At 36.5% G+C, this 21,437-nt stretch overlaps 2 protein-coding genes across 2 annotated transcripts; both read right to left on the bottom strand.

Annotated features, from left to right (window-relative positions):
• Nucleotides 1–3,067: 3,067 nt before the first annotated feature.
• LOC121466580 (olfactory receptor 1086) lies at nt 3,068–4,000 on the bottom strand. The gene has a single exon (XM_041680361.1). The coding sequence runs from the start codon at nt 3,998–4,000 to the stop codon at nt 3,068–3,070; it is 933 nt and encodes a 310-aa protein (XP_041536295.1).
• A 7,586-nt stretch (nt 4,001–11,586) lies between these two features.
• Nucleotides 11,587–19,887, bottom strand: LOC121466426 (olfactory receptor 8K3-like). Its single transcript, XM_041680124.1, has 2 exons — nt 18,977–19,887; nt 11,587–11,617 (listed from the first exon to the last, which is right to left on the bottom strand). Exons 1-2 carry the CDS (start codon nt 19,885–19,887, stop codon nt 11,587–11,589), a joined length of 942 nt encoding a protein of 313 aa, XP_041536058.1.
• Nucleotides 19,888–21,437: the final 1,550 nt, after the last annotated feature.

Below are 21,437 nucleotides of genomic sequence, written 5' to 3' on the forward strand. Positions count from 1 at the left end.
TCTGCCTCCCGAGTGCTGGGATTAAAGGCGTGTGCCACCACCGCCTGGCTTTAGCTCTTATATCTTAATTAACCCATTATCATTAATCTCTGGATCTGTGTATCACCACAAGGCTCTGTCTTGTTTGTAAGGGTCCAACATCCTTCTCCTTTGGCAGTTTCAAAGTGTCTCTCTGACTCTCCCTCTATATCTCTGTTCAGATTTTCCACCTTACTTTACTCTTCTAAATCTTTGGCCAAAACAGCTTTATTAATTAACCAATAAAAGCAACACACATACAAAAAGATATCCCTTCTCATTATACCATACAATTCTAATTTCTCCATGTTTACCAACTGAGCTATATATAGCCTAGGATCTAGATCTGAACCATAGTCATTTCATCTTCAGGATCAGATATGTCTGATGGAGGAAGGTCATTGGTTAAAAAAATAAAGAAACTGCTTGGCTGGCCCTCATAGGTTAAAACATAGGTGGGTGGAGTAAACAGAACAGAATACTGGGAGGAAGAGGAAGTGAGCTCAGAGACGCCATATTCCCCTCTCTTGGGGAGACGTGATAGCTCTGCTCTCTGAGGCAGGTGCATGAAGCTCAGACCCAGGATGAATGTAGGCTAGAATCTCCCTGGTAAGCCACCTCGTGGGCTACATAGATTATTAGAAATGGGTTAAGAGGCTAGAGCTAGTGGGCCAAGCAGTGTTTAAAAGAACACAGTTTCCGTGTAATTATTTCGGGTAAAGCTAGCCGTGCGAGCGGCCAGGTGCCAGAACGTAGCTCGCAGCTCCTACTACTACAGAGGTACTGCTATTACTCTGTTGTAATAGTAGCGGCGGGGCTGCCTCCCCAGCACCCAGCCACCTGAACGGCTAGCTTTACCCAAAATAATTACACGGAAACTGTATTCTCCTGAAATAATTACACGGAAACTGTATTCTTTTAAACACTGCTTGGCCCATTTCTATCTAGCCTCTTCTAGGCTAACTCTCGCACCCGGACTAGCCCATTTCTTATAATCTGGGTAGCCCACGAGGTGGCTTACCAGGGAGATTCTAGCCTATGTCCATCCTGGGTCGGAGCTTCATCATGTGTGCCTCAGAGAGCAGAGCTATCACGTCTCCCCGGGAGAGGGGAGCATGGCATCTCTGAGCTCACTTCCTCTTCCTCCCAGTATTCTTTTCTGTTTACTCCACCCACCTATGTTTTAACCTATGAGGGCCAGCCAAGCAGTTTCTTTATTTTTTTAGCCAATGACCTTCCTCCATCATGTGTCTACTAAACCTATAACTTTCCCATTCTTGGTGTAATTAGTATTGCACAATGGGATGGCTTGTTTCTTAGTGGCTGGGATTTCTTGCCAAAGGAATTATTTTATTTAAACAGGCTGCCATTTTCATTCTTTATTAAAACCTGTACAAATTTACAAAAGAGAAAGACATTACTAGTGAGAATCATTAAAAATGAAAGTTGAAAAGTTCTGGGAAAGTATGGTCTGCATTGTCAAAATGCTGAAAATGTGTCAAGCAGCATGGTCGCTATGTGATTCGTGCCACGTGTATATTTGTTTTAAGGGTTGATTTTTTGATATGGAATGACAAATTGGTATGTTGCAACTTGGGTCACCCAACTTTGCGGTAAGTATGTTGTAGACACATCTGTTGGGTACTAGGTCTAGGTGTGATGCAGGAATATTAATAAGCTGAAGACAAAGACAGGGGAAGTGCAAAATGCCCAGTGAGGGAAGAGTGGAAGCATTGGTGAGTCAGGAGCTCTGGTAGAAAAAGGGTAATAATCCTGGTTAAAATAAAGTCCAAATTGAGTAAGAGCAGATGTTTGTAATAGATATGGATGCAGTGGCATCTCTGTAGGGTGATCCAGCTCGGCTTGGCTTTCAGAGACTCAGTATTCAGCACCACATAGTAGGTAAATTGCTAGGAGGGAGAGAGAGGAGACTTGGGAAAATGAAAAGATTGACTATAGAACAGTGGAAATCTTTGTTCAAATTACACTGAGTTAGAAAGCAGACACTTTCTTACATATATAAAAATGATACTAAATTTGCATGGAATTTTACATTAAGAGAAATAAAACTTATTAGAGATGGAGAGATTAATCAAAGGTTAGGTGGAATTACTGCTCTCGCAAAGGACTGCCGTTTGGTTAGTATCGTTCTTATCACTCATCCTGAAATTATTTATAATTTCACCTCCCAGTGACCTAACATTTCCTCCATTCTCACCTACTTGCCCTGTATCAAACATTCCCACATACCAACATACCCCTTGCTCTCTTTCTAATTCTTGGCCTCTTCTTTAATATTTCTGGGTATGCATATACGTATATACCAACACCGCCTGCCCAGTACCTATCTGTGTTTCCAGAGTAGTCCTTACTATTCATCCAGAAAATGGATCTTTGCAACAGAAGACCATTACAGACAACTATAATCAATTGAGTTGCAGAATTCTAGTACTGCACATAAGTCTCATGGAACATTGTAGAAGAGAGGGCAAAAATTTTGGAACACCAGAGGATCAAGAAGTTTGTGCAAGATTGTGTCTCCTAGTAATGTCAGAAAGGTACATTCTAAATATCTAAGCAATCTGACTGCCAAAAAGTAAACTGAACAAGGGCAATAAAATTTTATTTAGCCATTATGATAGAAAAATAAAATGGTTTAAAATTATAAATGTGAGAGAATTTAAAATATTATTTATAAATACATGAAACCATCAAAATTATGTTAAAATGTATAAATATGCATATATGAATAAATATAAGCACACATATATATTTATTTGTACACTATGCATTTTACCTAGTATCAACATTATGTATAATATACATATAAACATATATAATTCTGAACAGTAGAAAGGAAGCGAATGGTATAGTCTTTCTGTTTTGAAAAGCATATGAGAGATGCATTAACCAATGCCTTTATTTCCATGTTTTCTGAGGATTGGAATATATTAATGAATAAAAAGGAACATTTTAAATGTAAACCTTCATATTTACTTATAGAATAAGACTTATATAATCTTCATATAATATTTATTGGAAATATTATTTATCCACAAATTTGTCTTTTACTAAACACTTTTTTCATTGCCTCTTTTACATCTTTGTTCCTCAAACTGTAAATGAGAGGATTTAGCATGGGGATTACAATGCTGTAAAATATTGACACTATCATGTCATGCTCCAAGGCATACGTGGAACTCGGTCTCACATACATGAAAAGAACAGTACCATGAAAAATGGACACTCCAGTTAGATGAGAGCCACAAGTAGAGAAGACTTTTCTTTTACCTTCTGCAGAGCGAGTCCTCAGAATAGCAAACAGAATGAAACCATAGGAGATCAGGACAATGAGGATAGTACCAACCTCAATAGACCCAGCACAGTAGAAGAGGAGAAGCTGGTTTATGTGGGTATCAGAACAAGAAATTGCCAGGAGAGGAGGAATGTCACAGAAAACATGACTGATTTCATTGGATCCACAAAAAGACAATCTGAAAGTGGCAGCAGTGTGGATAACAGCATGTAGAATTCCACCAGCGTAGGAGGCAATGATGAGTGGCACATAGACTCTGGGTGACATGATCACTACATACAAAAGTGGGTTGTGGATGGCCACATAGCGGTCATAAGCCATTGCTGCCAAAAGAAAGCATTCTGTTGTACCAAAAGTAACTGCCAGAAACATCTGGGCAGCACAGCCAATGAATGAAATAATTTTCTTCTCCGACATAAAGTCAACTACCATTTGTGGAGTGATAACCGAGGAGTAGCAGGCATCTACTGAGGACAACACACTCAGAAAATAGTACATGGGGTTGTGTAGGCGGGAATCTCCAATGACAAGAGCAATCAGTCCTAAATTTCCCATGAGTGTGAAGAGGTAAATTGCTAGAAAGAGGAAGAAGCAAAGGATCTCCAGGTCAACATTGTCTGTGAAACCCTTCAGTACAAATTCAGTGACTTCAGTGATGTTCTTCATGTTGAAATCTCATAGAAGGAATTGAAAATAATCAGCACATCTTAATTCATGTCACTGTATAGAGTCTAGTGTAGTTTTGCTATAAGCTAGGTGAGCTTTACATGTGCATTTATGCAGAAACACTTTCAGACTGAAAGATGCATGGGAATATGCACCTAGGCACACATATCATGTTAATTTAAGAACTACAGAAGAGGATAAGAACATGGTGGTGATTTAAATTTCAATATACTGAAATTGTAGAATGACATGGATGGTGTGTATTGTAGATGGAGTTTCTCTCCTGCCTGGTCCTGCAGCCATTCAGTCACAATAAGACACATTGAGCTTTATATTACTTATAAACTGGTTGGCCTATTAGGTCAGGGTTACTAATAACTAGCTCTTATAACTTAAATTAACCCATAATTCTTATCTGTTTACCCATGTTGCTTGGTGTTTTTCCTCAGTGGTGTATTCTCATCTTACTTTCTCTACATCTGGCTAGTGAGCACGGATGGAACCTTTCCTGTTCTCAGAATTCTCCTAGTCTAGTTACCCTGCTTATACTTTCTACCTGACTACGGACAATCAGCATTTTACTAAACCAATACAAGTAACCAATCTTTATAGGATGCAAGAACATTTTCCATGGCAGTGCATATTTACCCAGTGTCTTATTTTTAATATTACTTATTTTTAAAAATATTATTTTCTCATGTATTAAATCCAGACCTCAGTTTCCACTCCTTCTAGTCCCTACCCCTATCTCGATTCATCATCAGATCCACTCCTGTGGAAGAAACCCTATAGAATAATTTGCTAAATTTGGTATAAAAGTGACCAATGAATATTAATACTCATTAATAACATGGTAGACTGTTTTATGAGAAAAATATTTCAAAAACAAATTTTTAAAAACACAAATTACAGAATACATTGATATATAATGATTCTCTAATGTGTTATACATGTGCTATATTCTATAAAATATTTTTGAACATTTTTAATTGTTATCAAATTATATGTAAGAATTATGGTTTTTGCAGGGTAGAGGTAAGAGTCCATCTCACTTTATATTCCAATATGGCATTGCTCTCATTGCAATTACCCTACTTCAATTTCCAGTAGCTTTAGTTACTTATATGTGTACCCTGTCCACTCCTCCATATCCTGTAAAGAATATGATGATTAATAATCTTTCAAAAATAATATACTTATTTATTTTTGTAGTAAATGAGAAATTGGAACTTCATTTCTCATGAGTTATGCTTTTGTCCTAGATGCACAATGAAAAGATACCAGTTTGCAGAAGATAGAACTAAAACACATTAAAGTTAATGGCCAAACTAATTAAGTGTCTTTATATTAGTTTGCTGAACTATGTCCTTATCTTAAATTAATGTACACATTTTTATGCAATACAGAAATTTATATATCCAAAGCTCAGTACTTAAAAAACACTCTTGAAAAAGGGCAAGAATTACAGTTTGCCTTCATTGAACATCTGCTGGAAAACCCAGCATCTGTGCACGTCTCATGACTTACCTTATGCTAAGTTTTGTATTTTGTTATTACCAGAACCATGACTCACTATCAAGTCTTCTTCACCATGTATGTGCTCTAACGTTTGTGATGAGAACATTACCTTCATGTCATGCAACTTCATTGTAAAACTCAATTAACAACCCCAAGGAATTTAAGTAAAACCTATATGTTTGAGTATTTTCAAATAACTAAATCTGAACATCCTAAATTATAAAAAGTAATTCGTTCAGTTGTTTACTGGATTGCAAAAGAAGATGCAATTTTTATTTGTTTGTTGGTTTGTTTGTTTTTTTCGAGACAGGGTTTCTCTGTGGTTTTGGAGCCTGTCCTGGAACTAGCTCTTGTAGACCAGGCTGGTCTCGAACTCACAGAGATCCGCCTGCCTCTGCCTCCCGAGTGCTGGGATTAAAGGCGTGCGCCACCACCGCCCGGCAAGAAGATGCAATTTTTAAAATTTCATTGTTTTCTCAATCATATAAAATGAAGAGTTTTAATATTAAAACATCAGTATTTTCATATTGTCTATTAAGAGATTAATGATTCTTTTTTCTTTAGTGTAACTTATGTATCAAGATACTGATAGTGAAAACACTAAGTCAATTTAATTTCAGTATTTTCTCATTATTCTCATTGGTCCAGGAAACTTGATTTTAATTTATAGGCAGACCTGTTAGAAAATTATTTTTAAGAGAACATGAAATGAGTACAAGCTTCAGTTATCTAATGTTTGGGTTTTCATAGTGAAATCACTTATTGTAGAATGACATAGTTATATTTGAAATGTTAGGTTCTAGACTCAATAATTCCTCAAGTAGAATGAAATTTCTTCTTACCCAAAGAACAGCAAATGATGGTTTGAGCTGGCTGTGGATATTGATAAGTTAAACAGTTTTTATGTGCTTATTCATCTATGATGAAGCCCGGAGGAGACAACCCTGGGGGAATAGGCTCCAATTGTGTCCTGGTTGAAAATAACAAGTTAATGAACTAATTCAATTAAAAAATAATGATCAAATAATATAACCTTTTTTAATAATCATATATCTGCTGACATTTTCCTTTCTTTCCTAAAAGTATAATCTGTATTGTACAAGATAGGAGACTGTATTCTGATATTTTAATACATGCACATCACGTACTTTGATCATTTTTATCTCTAATATCTCCATGGTCTTCACATTGCCTGCTAATCACATTCCCCTTCTCACATATTCTTATCTCCATTGTCCTATCCTATGTCTTTTATCCTAGTTATTAATATGCATATTTGCAAAGTAATTGAACTTTTTGTCAATTTAGCTAAACAACAGGATTATTCACACATAGGCCCCTAGGCCTATGATTTTCCTGAGCATGGGATTTGAGCCAGTTTATGGTATCAGGCATTGCCTTACTTCCTGTGCAATGTGCCCCAAATCCAGTCAGAGTACTGTGCTACATCCTTATCAGTGCTATCACAATATTACAAGTAGCCGCATATTTCCCGGCATGCTGTTATCATAGATCATAGGACACATGATTTGAAGCCCTTTCTCAAAGACAATCTGCATAGCACACAATGGCACTATAAAAGCTGGACATCATGGAGGAAACTGCCAATGGTTTAGGTTTATTTATACAATCAAGGTGTGTGATGACTTCAACAATAGAATCTAGTTGTACTGGGCAGCATGCAGCAATGACAAGAGTCTGTATTGCTTTGTGGGCCTCTGGAGTCTTCCTGTCAATAACTCATAAGGGGATATGGTGCACCTGGGGCTGGGTTTTAACATCCCATTGCTTCTAGGATTTTTAAGTCATTGTCTCAGCTTGTGTTTACTATTGCTGTGAAGAGGCATCATGACCACAGCAACTTTTACCAAGGAAGCATTTATGTGTTTGCTGGCTTACAGTTCAAAGGTTCATTTCATCATGGCGGGGAGTCAGGTGGCATGCAGGCAGAGGTGGTCCTGAAACTCAGACTACTACACTTTGCAGACAACAGATAATGAACTGACACATTGGGCAATATCATCAGTATTTGAATCCTCAAATCCTGCCACCACAGTGACATCCTTTTTCGAAAAAGACCATACTGCCTTATCCACTCAAGCAAAGCCACACTACCTAATTGTGCCTCTACCTTTGAAATTTTGGTGTTATGGAATTATGGGAGTCAATTACACTCAAACTACCACATTATACTCCCTGGAGCCCATAAACTTGTAACAATATCATAATGCAAAACACGTTTTGTCAAACTTCAAATGTCCCCATAGTCTATCACAGTCTCAACAATGATTCAAAGTTGGAAGTCCAAATCTTTTCTGAGACACATGACAATTTCTTACTGTAACCACCTGTTAGAATCAAAGTAAAAAAGCAGTTCACACTTACAATAAATAAAGGCAGAGGGGATACATAACCATTCCAAAATTCAGGAAAGGGAACCAAGCAAGGATATGTAGAACCAAAAAGGACAGGGAAACAGCTGGACAGACTCCAAACTCTGCATCTTCATGCCTGATAACAAATGCTCTCCACATCTCCAATTCTATTCACCTGTGCAGACTGCAACACAGCTCTTTCTCTTTGCCTGGTTCCACCCCTTGTTAGCATCTCTCCTCGGCAGGTATTCTGTGATTCTGGCATCTCTAACATCTTCGTTATCCACAACATTCCAAATGGTCAATATTGGGGATCCACTCATGATCTTCTGGAATCATCCAGATGGTTTGAGTCACTTCTATAGCTCTGCCCTCTGAAGTACACACAGCTCGTCTGGGTAACTGCTAGTTTGACTCAGCTATTGTTGTTGTTTTGGTGGTCATCTTAAGGTACAGGCTTGTCCAAAACAATGGGATCTTCTGTTGCAACTTGTCTTCACTTTCTCCAACAGCCTCTCATCAGGCTCTCTTCATGGTACTAAGCTTCAGTTTCTTTGCATGAGCCCATCAGTTCTAGGACTTGCACTGCCACTACAACTGCACCTTCACCAATGGAATTTCGTAGCCTCTCACTGTTCCAAGCCTCAGCTGCTGTCTTTTGAAGCTTTGCATGCTTGTTCCTGCAGTCTGTTGTACAGTCACCATTGCCTGGGGGAGGGGCAGTGGGTGAGAAGACACAGAGGCCTTGGTATAGACTATGAGAGATTCCAATACAGAAGCTCTTTGTTATAAACAAGTGGTAGTTAGGGAAATTGAGACCGGAATGTTTCATGTTGATCCTGTTGAAACTGACAGTCACAACTGGGATGTTGTGACTGGCTAGGAGTGTGCATCATTAGTTACCTTGCTTCTGGTCTACTGACAGGTTGTCTTGACCAATTTCACATACTCCTTGTGGTTTGCGTGGTCTTCTTTATGCTTGCACTATTGCTCTGCCTCACACCATGACCCCTTCATGCCTCCAAAACCAATACTATCTGGGTGACTCATGCCTAATAGTCTGGCTGCCAGCATGAGGTACAATCTTGGCCGCCTTTGGAACACAGCTACCCTGTATTCTCAGGAAATACTTCCTAGATTATTTAACCTTAGCGACGCTAGTCTCTTCTCAATAATTACTAATTACTTAGTTCCATCTAACCATCATCAAAATTTTGCTTTAGTAGTTCTGGTGTTTTGTTAAACACAGCTGATTCTTCTAACCCAGTTGACCAGAACCACAGGATCACAATTCCTTTCTTTTATCCTTAATGCTAAAGCCAGAACCACATGGCCAATGTTGCTAAGTTCTGCTGCTTGCTAGGACTGGAACATGGTCACCCTGATTAATTAAATTGTTAGACTCAAAGTCCAAACATCAGGGAGGAGTTGCTCCAGACACCACTCACACAACCTCAATTGATGAAAAAGCAAGAGGATTTTTATTCTATCATGACAGGGCCCTTCAGGTTCAGGATATGAAGGACATCCAATATCTGTCTTCTAAAGCAAAAAGCCACAGACATAAGGGGGGGGGGAACCTGAGGGTTGTTTTCCAACTAATTGGATTGGCTTATTTAAAGGGTTACTAGTAGTGATTAGTCTGTGCCAGGGCAGGAGAATAGCTGGGTGAAGTAAGGGAGAGCATCTGTGGGCCATCTTGACCTTGTTCTAGTGACTGAATCAATATATCAGGAACTAAGTCAACATCTGTGGATTGTCTTTGCCTCAATTCCCAGAATGGAGTTATGTTTGAAGATTATTTACAAGGACAGAAGAGGATGAGCAGTCCAGCATTTGTGTGTGGGTGACTGTTCCATTTCCAAATGGTGAGGCTTCAAAAAATGTCTTTAGAGCTGAGAGGCCTCAGAAATGCATTTAGAATCTTTCAGAATCTTTACTAAATTTCTGTCTTTCACTGCCTAAGCTTGGTTATCCTGAAACTTATTCTGTAGACCTGGCTAGGTTTGAGCTCATAGAGATGGGCCTGGCTCTGCCTGGCTCTCCCTCTGGAGTGCTAAGATTAAAGGCACATACCACCATTGTCTGTGTTAACCATATGGTTTGGTAACTTTTATCAGAGACGCATCCTCATCTTGTTTCCTCTGTGTCTGGGTGATGACTACAGACTGAGTCTTTCCTCTTCCCAGAATTCTCCTGTTCTCACTGCCCCGCCTATATTTCCTGTCTGGCTATTGGCCCATCAGTGTTTTATTAAAACAATACAACTGACAAATCTTTACAGGGTACAAGACCATTGTCCCACAGCAGCTGGGGAAATTTACAATTCTACTAACAGAGTTATAATATGAGCAAGGGTCATTATCATAATGGGGATACTCACAGAAACAACTGACCTGAGCTAGTGAGCTCATTGACTCTGGACTGATAGCACAGTTTTACCCTCTCTGAGGTGTGGATGTGCAGCTGAGGTGGAGGGTGGAAGTTGGAGGAAGGATGGGAGGGAGTAGAAATGGGGATAGCTATGTAAAATGAGAAAAGTTCGTGTTAAAAAATAAATTTAATAATACAAAATGTGGTACAGATCTAAACCAAGAGTTTTTAATAAAACAATATTATATGGCCAAAAACATTTAAGGAATTGCTCAATATCCTTAATAATCAGGAAAATGTAAATCAATTTGACTCTGATTTGCCATTTTACACCAGTCAGAATGGCTAAGATCAAAAACACTAATGACAGCTTCTGTTGAAGAGGATGTGGCACTATTCCCCTGCTGCTGGAAGTACAAACTTGTACAATTGTAGAGTCTTATTTGTACCTTGTCTAAAGGTCAGAGAGTTTGAGGTTTCTCAAACTTGTTGACAACCACCAGGGCTACACATCCTGACCTGATTTAGTTACTTGGTTCTTTTGACATTAAGACGGCCCTTATAGGTAGATGCACTCCACCCAGACAAATGGTCAGGATCTGCAAGCAGACTTCTGCTTCTTATTTGGCTTGACCTTGAGGGTAGCTGCTTTCAGGATACTTGGTCTAGGATCAGTTCACTGCCTAAACAACATAATGTTAATGACTTGATGTATTGAAGCAATTAACTGTTTGAGTTGTTCTTTGTATCACATCAAAGAAGTCTTTTGTTGCCTTCTTTCACCCTCTGCACTGAAGTATAAAGGTGTATAGAATATTAAAGGCAGGGATTTTCAGTATTCAGTGGAACTCCTTCCCAATACTATTCTATGTTTCTGCTTTATTATTTTTACTCTTGTATTCATATTATACTAACTTTTCTGATCTCCATGCCCCTGCCAAGATAAATGGTGTTTTTTTTTTTTAATCTGGTGTCTGACATACAGCCACTTTGGAAATGAGTATGGTTATTTCTAAGAAAAGTGGGAATCAATCTACCCTGTAATACTACTCAAGCATATAACTAAAGGATGTTCAAGCATACTACAAGGACACTTACTCAACTATGGTTACAGCAGCATTATTCATAATAGCCATAACCTGGAAACAACCTAGATACACCTCAACAGAAGAATGGATAAAGAAAATGTGGTACATTTACATAAGTAGTATTACTCAGCAGTATAAATCAATGACATCATGAAATTTGCAGGCAAATAAATAAAACTAGAAATCTACAAAGCAATATAGGATATGCAGGATTATCGTATTATAAAAACCCCTAAGAAAAAATATTGCCAATATTTCTCCAAGTCCTGTGTAACGCAGATTTTACATCCTTATTCCTCAAAGTATATATCAAGGGATTCAACATTGGGATGACCAGGGTGTAAAAGATGGAAGACATCTTATCAGTGTCAGTGGAATGGCTGGACTGGGGCTGCACATACATAAAGATCAAAGTCCCATAGAACACTGTCACCACTGCTAGGTGGGACCCACATGTTGAGAAAGCCTTCCGCCTGCCCTCTGCAGAGTTCATCCTGAGAACTGCAGTGAGGATAAGCATGTAGGACACTAGGACAACAAGGAGAGAGACGATTAAATCAAAAGCTGCAAAGATCATAACAATAAATGCTATTTCTTCTGCATTTGAACAGAGTAAGGACAGCAAGGGGATGCAGTCACAGTAGAAATGGTGAATGACATTGTAACCACAGAAAGAAGAAGTGAAAATCTTAATTGTGATGAGAAGAGACACGAATGTGCAATAAAGATACGGCATTGCCATAAGAACCCAACACACCTTTCGTGACATGAGGACAGTATAAAGCAGAGGCTTACAGATGGCTACATAGCGATCATATGACATTGCTGATAGAATGAATAGCTCACTACCAATGAATACAAGAAAAAAAGCTAGCTGCGTGGCACAAAATTTAAATGAAATTGTATTTTGGTCTATAACAAAATTTTCCAACATTTTGGGTCCCACAGCAGTAGAATATCCAAGATCTGTAATAGCCAGGTGTCTGAGAAAGAAGTACATATGTGTTTGGAGGTGATAGTCCACTGTGGTGAGAATAATGATTCCCAAATTTCCTATCATTGTGGTCATGTATATGGCAAGGAACAGCCCAAACAATGGGGCCTGCAACTCAGAGCTGTCAGTGATGCCCGTTAAGATGAATTCAGTCAATACTGTGATATTGTGTTCCTTCATTCTCCTGTATCAAAAAATATACTTGATAAAGACATCATCATAATTAATAGCATAAAAATACTTGACATGCAAAGCATTCATTATGTAACACTATTGAAATATGGCACATCAATACTTCCATATATATGATGTGTGGGCATGTTTGAAAATATACATATTACAATTTTGTTAAGAAGACTTCCACAACTACAGATTCGTGAACGAAAGATAATAGTATTATATTTATATTGATATTTATATAACACACTGGGAAGAAGGCTTCCACTGATATATAATACCTAAATTGTATGTAAATCAGTGAATATCATATTGTGTCCAAGAAAAATTCTATCTGAATTGTCAATAATGATGTGTTTGGAAAACTGAGATAGGTATGTGGTATAGATATACAGGATACGATAGCTAGTTTGGAAAAATAATAAAATAGACACAAAAGCATGTAAAAAGGTTTACATATTATAATATAAATTAAAGATACCTAAAAGAATAACTGAAAAATTTTAAGTGTATATAAAATTTAGGGGTCATGCCATCGTGAAAGTGGGAAAATATTACAGTTTACTATCTCTTCATAAAATTTACAGGCAATTAGTTATTCTGTGGTGGTGAATCCCTTCATTGTTTGTCCAAACTAATGTTGTTTTCTATGAAATTATGCACACACACATGCACACACACAACATTATAAAAAATTCCCTGATTTTATTTATGTATTTGGATGTGTGTGTATGTGTGTGAGTGTGACTGTGTAACTATAATTGTAACAGAAAATTAAGTTATCAATTTAAGAGTAAGGGTTATGGGAAGTGTTATAGGAAGAAGCCATGGAAGGTGCTAGAAAAAGAAAAGTGGGAAACATTATTACATTTTGATTAGAAATATAAAAATGTAAATGTGATGTTTGGTTAGTAAATTGTTATTTTAGAGTTTACATTTTCTAGCTGTTGCAATCATATAAATGCAATTTTTAAATGATATTAATAACTCATTTGACAATGAAGTATATTAAACATTTACGTAAATAAGGATTTCTATTGAGTAACTTGTAAAGTTCATAGTATTTCAAAAATTAAAACATTGTTATTTTTAGAGAAGAGCTAGAGGAATATCAAGTAGTTGAGAGAGACAAAATACGGTAACATGGAATTGAACATGATCAGAATTTATCATATGTGCATTTAAAAAGTCACCGTCAGACTCGATTTTCCTACAATTAATACATAGTAATATATTTTAGATATTTAACATCAAGGGAGATGTGCGTGTTGCAATCTCAGAACAATTGGACACTGAGAGAGTGAAAATTAGGTGCTAAAGATCATCCTGCCTCCATAATAAAGTTGAGGCAAGGCTAGGCTATAACAAAAATGTTACATTAACAAAAAGTTAATAATTCTATATTATCCTTTTAAGTACAGTTAGTCATCCCAAAAGTGTTGCTAAAATTGATGGATACTAGAGTGATATTTTAAAAAATTTCAATTGACACACAAAATAGTTTTATGTGAAAAAATAATTCAATTATATATCATATAGATATAATCTAGAACCCATACTGATTTTGTTTTTTCAGAGTTTACTTAGGGTATGTAATTTATTTAAAAACTATAATCTTATATGAAAGAAACCATTCTGTGCTCTTGGGAAGGAAAAAGTATCACAAAATTACTCATTTTTTCCCATGGTATATGAAAGTCATTTTCAATGATGACATTTTTATGTATGTATTTCTATTTTGAAATGGTAACAACAATTTAATTGAAAGAAGTTGTGTGTGTTTGTGTGCGTGTGTTCTTTATCTGTTTTTAAAGGTGAGTGAATAGAGAACAGACCATTAATATCGACCATCAGGATGAATTCAGTCATCACCTTGTTAGCAGGAGTTATATTCACATGAATTATCCTAAGCATTATTCATGTCCAAGTACAGTTTCATGTTCATTGAAATATGCATACTTGTGTGCAGCAAAGCACATTAATTTTTTCATGCCCAATACTGCAGATGTAATTGGTAATAGTAGCAAATTAGTTAAAACAAAGGAAAACCAAAAAAAAAAAAAAAAAAGGTTTTGGTGCTACACATTAAGGCTAATAAAATTCTCTCTTATTCTCAAGAATGGTATTATAAAAAGACAAAAAATTGACATTTGGCAATTGATCTTGTAATTCTACATTGCATTATTATAGATATAAAACACAAGTTTAATGTATTTGTATATTAATGAGATATTTGTCATATATTCATATTAATATAACATTTATATAATATGTTTAATGTGGCCATATATGTACATATTAAATGTGAAATATGCCATATATTCACATTAGTATAACATGTATATATAAATGTTTAAGTGCAAGATTTGAATCCTCAATGCAATATAACATGAGAATTTATCTACATGTTTATATTGTATTAATGTATACATTAGGTGTGCTTAGAAAAATCTGAATACAGCTAATAGTACAGAAGTTACTAAACACATCATGATGTTCAGAAATTGAATCAAGTTATTATTTATTCAAAGTTAATAAACAGATGTTATTTCATGTAAAAATCACAGCTATTAATAACTTTTAGGTTTTTTTACTTACACACTTCACAACAGAAATTAGGACAGTCATCCTTGTAAATACAAACATAATTTTTCACAATGATATAAGAAGCTCATTGTATATAAATTTGCATTTCTAAGAATACTGTCTGCTTGAATATTACTACCTTATATCTTCCCCTCCATCTGTGCATCTTCCTTATATAAAAAAGCAAATCAAATCATAGCATTTGTAAAATACCTTAAATAATTTGTAGAATTCTATAGAGCTTAAGTATTGCTTCTGGATCTTGCTGATGTTTGAATTATAATCTGAAATATAACACTCTTAACTGCATCTAATAAGCATCTACAGCCTTCTAAGTAAAAGGAGATGCTGGTGCTTCATTTTAGCTGTATTGAAGTTCAATGAAAATAAATGTATAGCTATTTCAAACTTTGATATTCATATTGAGCCTTTTGGTTTATGTTATAACACCATGATCCAGAAAAATTTAATCATCTTCTATCATGAAAAAATGGCATTGTGTCATTACCACAGAAATGGATATGTGAAAATCCTGTAATACTAACAGTATGTTAGTATTACAAGAAGGTTAGCAATGAGTCTCACATATATTTTTATTTAAAGAATGTCTGAAAGACAAAAATTATCTACAGACTTTAAATACCTATTTGGAAGGAGGTTGCATGCTTTCTTTTCCCAAAAGTTCTCTCTCAAAATGTGAACAAAATAAGCAAGCAAAAATCACAACATCTGGACTATGCTTTTTAATCAATGGTTTCTTTTTCTTATATCTGCCCTTTTATGCCTATAAAATTATATGCAGACAGAAATATTTTTCAAACTGAAATAATAAGTGTCATTTCAACTTACTAGAAGATACAAAAATAAAAACAAAGAATAAAGCACATGAGTCTGAATCTATATCATGGAAAAGCAAGAATTGCAGACTGGGTCAGAGATAGGCACTTACATTGCACAAGAATGCCACAGAAGTAATTGGCCATTACCATTGATTCTATCTACACACAGAACCCCAGGAAACTTTCTATCTTTGTTACCTGGAATAAGGCTCCTCTCCTAATTCTTTATCTTGTCCCTTAATATGGAAATTTTAGGATAATTTATAATTCAAAAACTTTAGAGACTCTCCTTAAGGAATTGTTGAATAATTTGTTGATTACCCTAGAGTATTTCATATGGTCCAATAATTGTTAGGGACAATTTTTAACCAATTTATTTCTTTTGCCCTCTCTCTTAAAACCTGTTTCTGTGTTTTATACAAAAATATCAGTCAGTTTAAAGTAGAATATTACTCAGCTTAAAGCAAGATGTCCTGCCACTTGTAATAGCAAAGATAATCTTAGGACCCTGAATAAATATATCAGTTATAGGACAAACACTTGCTGCCATCTACTTGAGGAGTTTAGAGTAATGCATCATGGTAAAATCAAATATTGAGCTCAAAGGAAGGGAGGTGTGAGAAATGATTATTTATTAATATATATATATATACATAGAGTTTCAATCATACAAAAAACGTTTTGCCGCAATCTTCTAAGAAGCATTTGTCCACAGTAGTATACTCTGTATTTAAAATACTAAACTGTCAACCTCTTGCTTTGCACAATAAAATGAAAAGGAAAAAGATGAATGAAGGCCTATTATGGTAAATATATGAGTATTGTTCCTATAAAAATGGTATCAGTATCCACTGCCATGTCTCTGAAATATAAAAGTACCCCTTTCCATTGTCAAATTTCTTGCTGATATTCATGTAAGAGGGCCTAGAATACAGTGTCCAGACAACATCTGCCTCTCTCAGACACATTAAGAGCAGGGTAAATGTCCACTATGTGCAGAGAAACCTGTCACTGGAGGGAATGTTGATGACCAAATGGAAGCGGGGATCCCATAGTGTTTGTTGTACTATCCACCAAAAATTCAAAAACAAACTAAAAAAAGGGCTTTTAATAGAGTTTAGAAAAAACTTCAAAGAAGGCAGGTTGTAGACCTTCACACCTGCCAATAGGAGGAAGATGAGGAAGAGGAAGAGAGAAACCCATGCTCTCTCTAAGCTAAGATAGTTTGAAAGTCAGCTTCATAGTAGATAAGGAGCCTCGTAGAGGAGAGGGGAGTTTTAGAGACTAGTGTAGCAATACCCAATGCTCTATTAATAAGGAGGAAAGAAGACCCCCTCGAAAGAAGCAAAACAGAAACAAACAAACAAAATCACCACAAGACTTAGGGTCTGGACAGTATTGAAAATAAAAGAATAGAAGAGGAAAAAACAAGAATAGTTTCAGAGACCTTGTTTAACTTCCTGGTATCTCCTATATTCACTGCTCAGGAATGGAAATTAGAGGAAGGAAAGCACAGTATCTTATTATTGTTCCATCCATCTACCATAGCTTATGGTGAACTCAGCTTCCTTTTTTTTTTTTTTTGTTCTCTTATCTAAGTGACCTGCTCAACTATATTAGTCCTTTACCAGAGTCACAGATTACATTTTCTGACCAAAAGGGAACAGTATTTCATTAAGGGACTTTACATCCTCAGTGACATTGGCAACCCAAGTGTTGGGAGCAGTGAGACCCCAGATCCTGAATTTCTTGTAATCCCCTCATCTTGTAATCCCCTACAGCTGCTCTGAGCACGAGACCTTCAGGAGTTCCTGATGGCAGGAGAGTGGTTTCTGGTGGGTTTGGCTGGGGCGTGGCTATCTCTATATAATCTGCCCCCGAACACAATAAAGGGGGCATTCTTGGGGAATTCAAGGATGACCTGTGTCGCTGTCTCTCTGTCTGTGTGTGTCTGTTGTATTTTAACCTCCAGCCCCTTGCCTAAAGCTCGCAAACTGGGTGCCAGCGCAAAGAGCACAGACATAGGGGTACGGTACGCGGCACCCAAGGCCAAAGATCAATGCCTCTATACAACTGTCTGGTTAAGTACATGAAAACAAGTCAGTGAGAAAAAAGAAACTAATTCTGGAAGTTTCTATGGCAGAACTCAGAGAGTATATTATAATGAGTTTATTCACTAATATGCACAAGTACACTGTATTAGAAAAACTTAAAGACTAAATTGAAGCAAAATGGTACCAAAACTCAGTTGTGTTATGTTGACAGGATCTCTCAAGCTGTATATGAAAGCAAGAAACCTTAAGAATTCCAAATAACATAGGGACATTTGAGCCTAAGTATATACTGTAGTAATTCTAGTCATTGTGTGACTATGAGTCTGCTGACAGAGTATCAGAATGTGATTTTAAAACAATATACATAGGAACATAAGAAGTATAAGCAGAAGTATTATGCTGCCTGAAAGGGGGGAAACATATATAATACATATAGATACTAGAAAATCCCTTGCAATAGGATGTCACAAAGAGCAAACCAAGTCCTCAAATGTAACCACAGTTGGTTTTTACAACTGTGCATACATACTTTTCTTCATGTTTATATGTTTATAGAGCTAAATACAGTCTGTTATGGTAGAAAATTTCTCAATTATATGTTACAATTCATGCCTCTTGTTAAGGGGAGCCAAGAAGATAATTCGGCAGGATGAATACCTTGCTGTTGAATTCTACCCTGAGAGCCCATGTGGTAGAAGTGGAGGAATGACTCTTGCGAGTGGTCCTTTGGTATCCATCCATGCAGAGATATGCACATACATATGTAAATAATTTTAAAGGCAAATGAATTTTTACTGATGTATTTATAACCTTATAATACACATTAGTATAAAGAATGGCAATCTTTAAATATATAATATGTTCATTTGTGTAGGGTAAACATTTGGACAAAAAGATATTTGTTGAATTGTGTTTTGTAGAGTTCCTCAAACATATAATAGTTAAAAGAGTATGCTGTATATCTTTCTCAATGTCCTCTGTAGAGCATATTTTACATCTTTGTTCCTCATACTGTATATCAAGGGATTTAACATGGGGATAATCAGTGTATAAAATATGGAAGCCACTTTATCAGTGTCAAAGGAGTGACTGGACTGGGGCTGCACATACATAAATATCAAAGTCCCATAGAAGACAGTGACCACTGTCAAGTGAGACCCACAGGTAGAAAAGGCCTTGCGTCTGCCCTCGGCTGAGTTCATCCTGAGAATAGCTACGAGGATGAGCAGGTAGGACACAAGAACAACCAGAAGAGAGGAAATCAAATTAAAAGCTGCCAAGACCAGAATAATCATTTCAATCTCATGAGTGTTTGAGCAGATCAAAGATATCAAGGGGAGACTGTCACAGTAGAAGTGACTGATGATGTTGGGACCACAGAAAGACAAAGTGAAAATCTTTATGACGACTAACAGGGAGACAAATGTGCAATAGCAATAGGGGATTGCCACGAGCACATTACACACCCTCTGGGACATGATGACAGTGTAGAGCAGAGGCTTACAGATGGCCACATAGCGGTCATAGGACATGGCAGACAGAATAAAGAGTTCACTGATTATAAACACAAGGAAGAAAGCTAGCTGTGTAGCACAAAGGTTATAGGAGATTATGTTTAGATCTACAACAAAATTTATTAACATCTTGGGTCCCACAGCTGTAGAATAACCCAGGTCCGTGATAGCCAGGTGTCTGATAAAGAAGTACATGGGTGTTTGTAGCCTGGAGTCCACTGTGGGGAGGATGATCATGCACAGGTTGCCTACCATGGAGCTCATGTAGATGACCAGGAACAGTCCAAACAATGGTGCCTGCAGTTCAGGGCGCTCAGTGATACCCATCAAGATGAACTCAGTCACTACTGTGAGGTTTTGTTTTTCCATCAAGTTTTATTAGAAAATCTCTCCTGAAAAGAGGCACAATAACAAAATTAGTTCATTCCAATAGTATCACCTGACAAGTTATGCAAGGTAGTATTTTCAAAAAAGAGTCAATCTTTCAGTTATAAAATATTTAAGATTAAAAAGACTTTTATAAATGAATATATCTAGAAATAGAGAAAAATAATTCAAATTTTTGCAACTTATTGACTTTACTCACAGGAGAAAATCTTTCAATGTCTATACATGTTTTGATTATAGTAATGAGAACGCAAATCTACTATTTTATAATGGATAGATAACTAGTGAAGAAAGATACACACACATATTAATGCAAAAGAATATTGATAACAAATGAAAAAGTTTGTGACAATCTTGTTCGTGAGTGAGTGCCCCAATGTGTGGATCATGGACTTGGTTATTAAGTCTATACATATACAGAGGAAGACAACTACTGTTTTCCAATTCAACATCACAAACATTTTACTGCAACAACTCTCAATAAATTATTGTGCATTGAAGTTCCCTGTGTGTGTGGTGTGTCTGTGACCATATGCATGTGAATATGTTGCCAGTGAGTGTAAAGATGACCACTTGAAAGAGAAGGGTTGATGTCAATCTTTCTTAGTCACTTACAACTTATTTATCTCTCACTGACCCTTGTATCACAGAATAAACAGGCTGACTTTGAGGACTGTGGTTGTACCTAGCTCTGTCTGCTCAAAGCTGGAATTATAGGTGTGTGGCACTGCCCTTACCCCTCCCTTAAGTCCTGGGGATTGAACTCTGGTCATTCTGCTTGTACATCAATCACTTTACCAGCTGAGTCACCTTCCCAGCCCCTTTAAATTCATGATTTAAAGATATACCCTGACTCTGAAACTCTACAGCTCAATCGTTCATTTCCTTTGGAAACCTCTGCCTATTTCCATCCCATCATTTCCATCAAGCCAACAGTTACCCTCACCTAGCTCTTTTCTCTGGCTAATTTTCCATGTAAAATAGCTATGTGAGAATTTTCATATGATCAAAAATATCTTAAAATTTATTTCTTGTGGATCAGTAAACCTCATGAGAAATTATTATTTTTTATTTAAAAAACAGTTTATAGTTACAAAAATATGGGTAGAATAATATAAAAAGCAGTGGTGTATATACGATACAGTCTGTGAAGCAGAATATTGCAAAGAAACTTTGGAAGCTCCAAAGTCTCAAGGACATTCACACTCTTATCTTATTAGAAGCAATCAGTATCCATCATGGTTTGTTATCCTGAGACCGCACCCCAGCTTCCTACATGGCAAGGCATATATCCTTAATGTCTGTAATAATGTTTCAAGCAAACCTCTTAATCTTCAGAAAGAGGCATCAATCTCTAAGGTATTATTTCCTGCTTTACTTTGTTGCCAGCATACACATTGATACATATTGTTTAGTTTGCTTTATGTTCAACATTTATATGAGTGTTATGACTGCTCGGGAGTGCCTGCTGCTTCAAATGACTCCTGGGTAGTACATACTATATATCAGCCATTTTCTATAATATTTCCTAA

The sequence above is a fragment of the Microtus oregoni genome, unplaced genomic scaffold, assembly GCF_018167655.1.
Source record: "Microtus oregoni isolate MIOR12 unplaced genomic scaffold, Mior012 000033F_ref0000390, whole genome shotgun sequence".
Taxonomy (NCBI): Eukaryota; Metazoa; Chordata; class Mammalia; order Rodentia; family Cricetidae; genus Microtus; species Microtus oregoni.

What these genes read in the sequence shown, in the direction of transcription:
- LOC121466426 (XM_041680124.1), bottom strand. Translation starts at nt 19,887, where the DNA reads ATGGAAAAACAAAACCTCACAGTAGTGACTGAGTTCATCTTGATGGGT. An exon ending in AAATATGCTCTACAGAGGAC is followed by an intron (nt 11,618 to 18,976) that starts ATTGAGAAAGAT and finishes GTTACACAGGAC; the next exon opens with TTGGAGAAATATTGGCAATA.
- LOC121466580 (XM_041680361.1), bottom strand. Translation starts at nt 4,000, where the DNA reads ATGAAGAACATCACTGAAGTCACTGAATTTGTACTGAAGGGTTTCACA.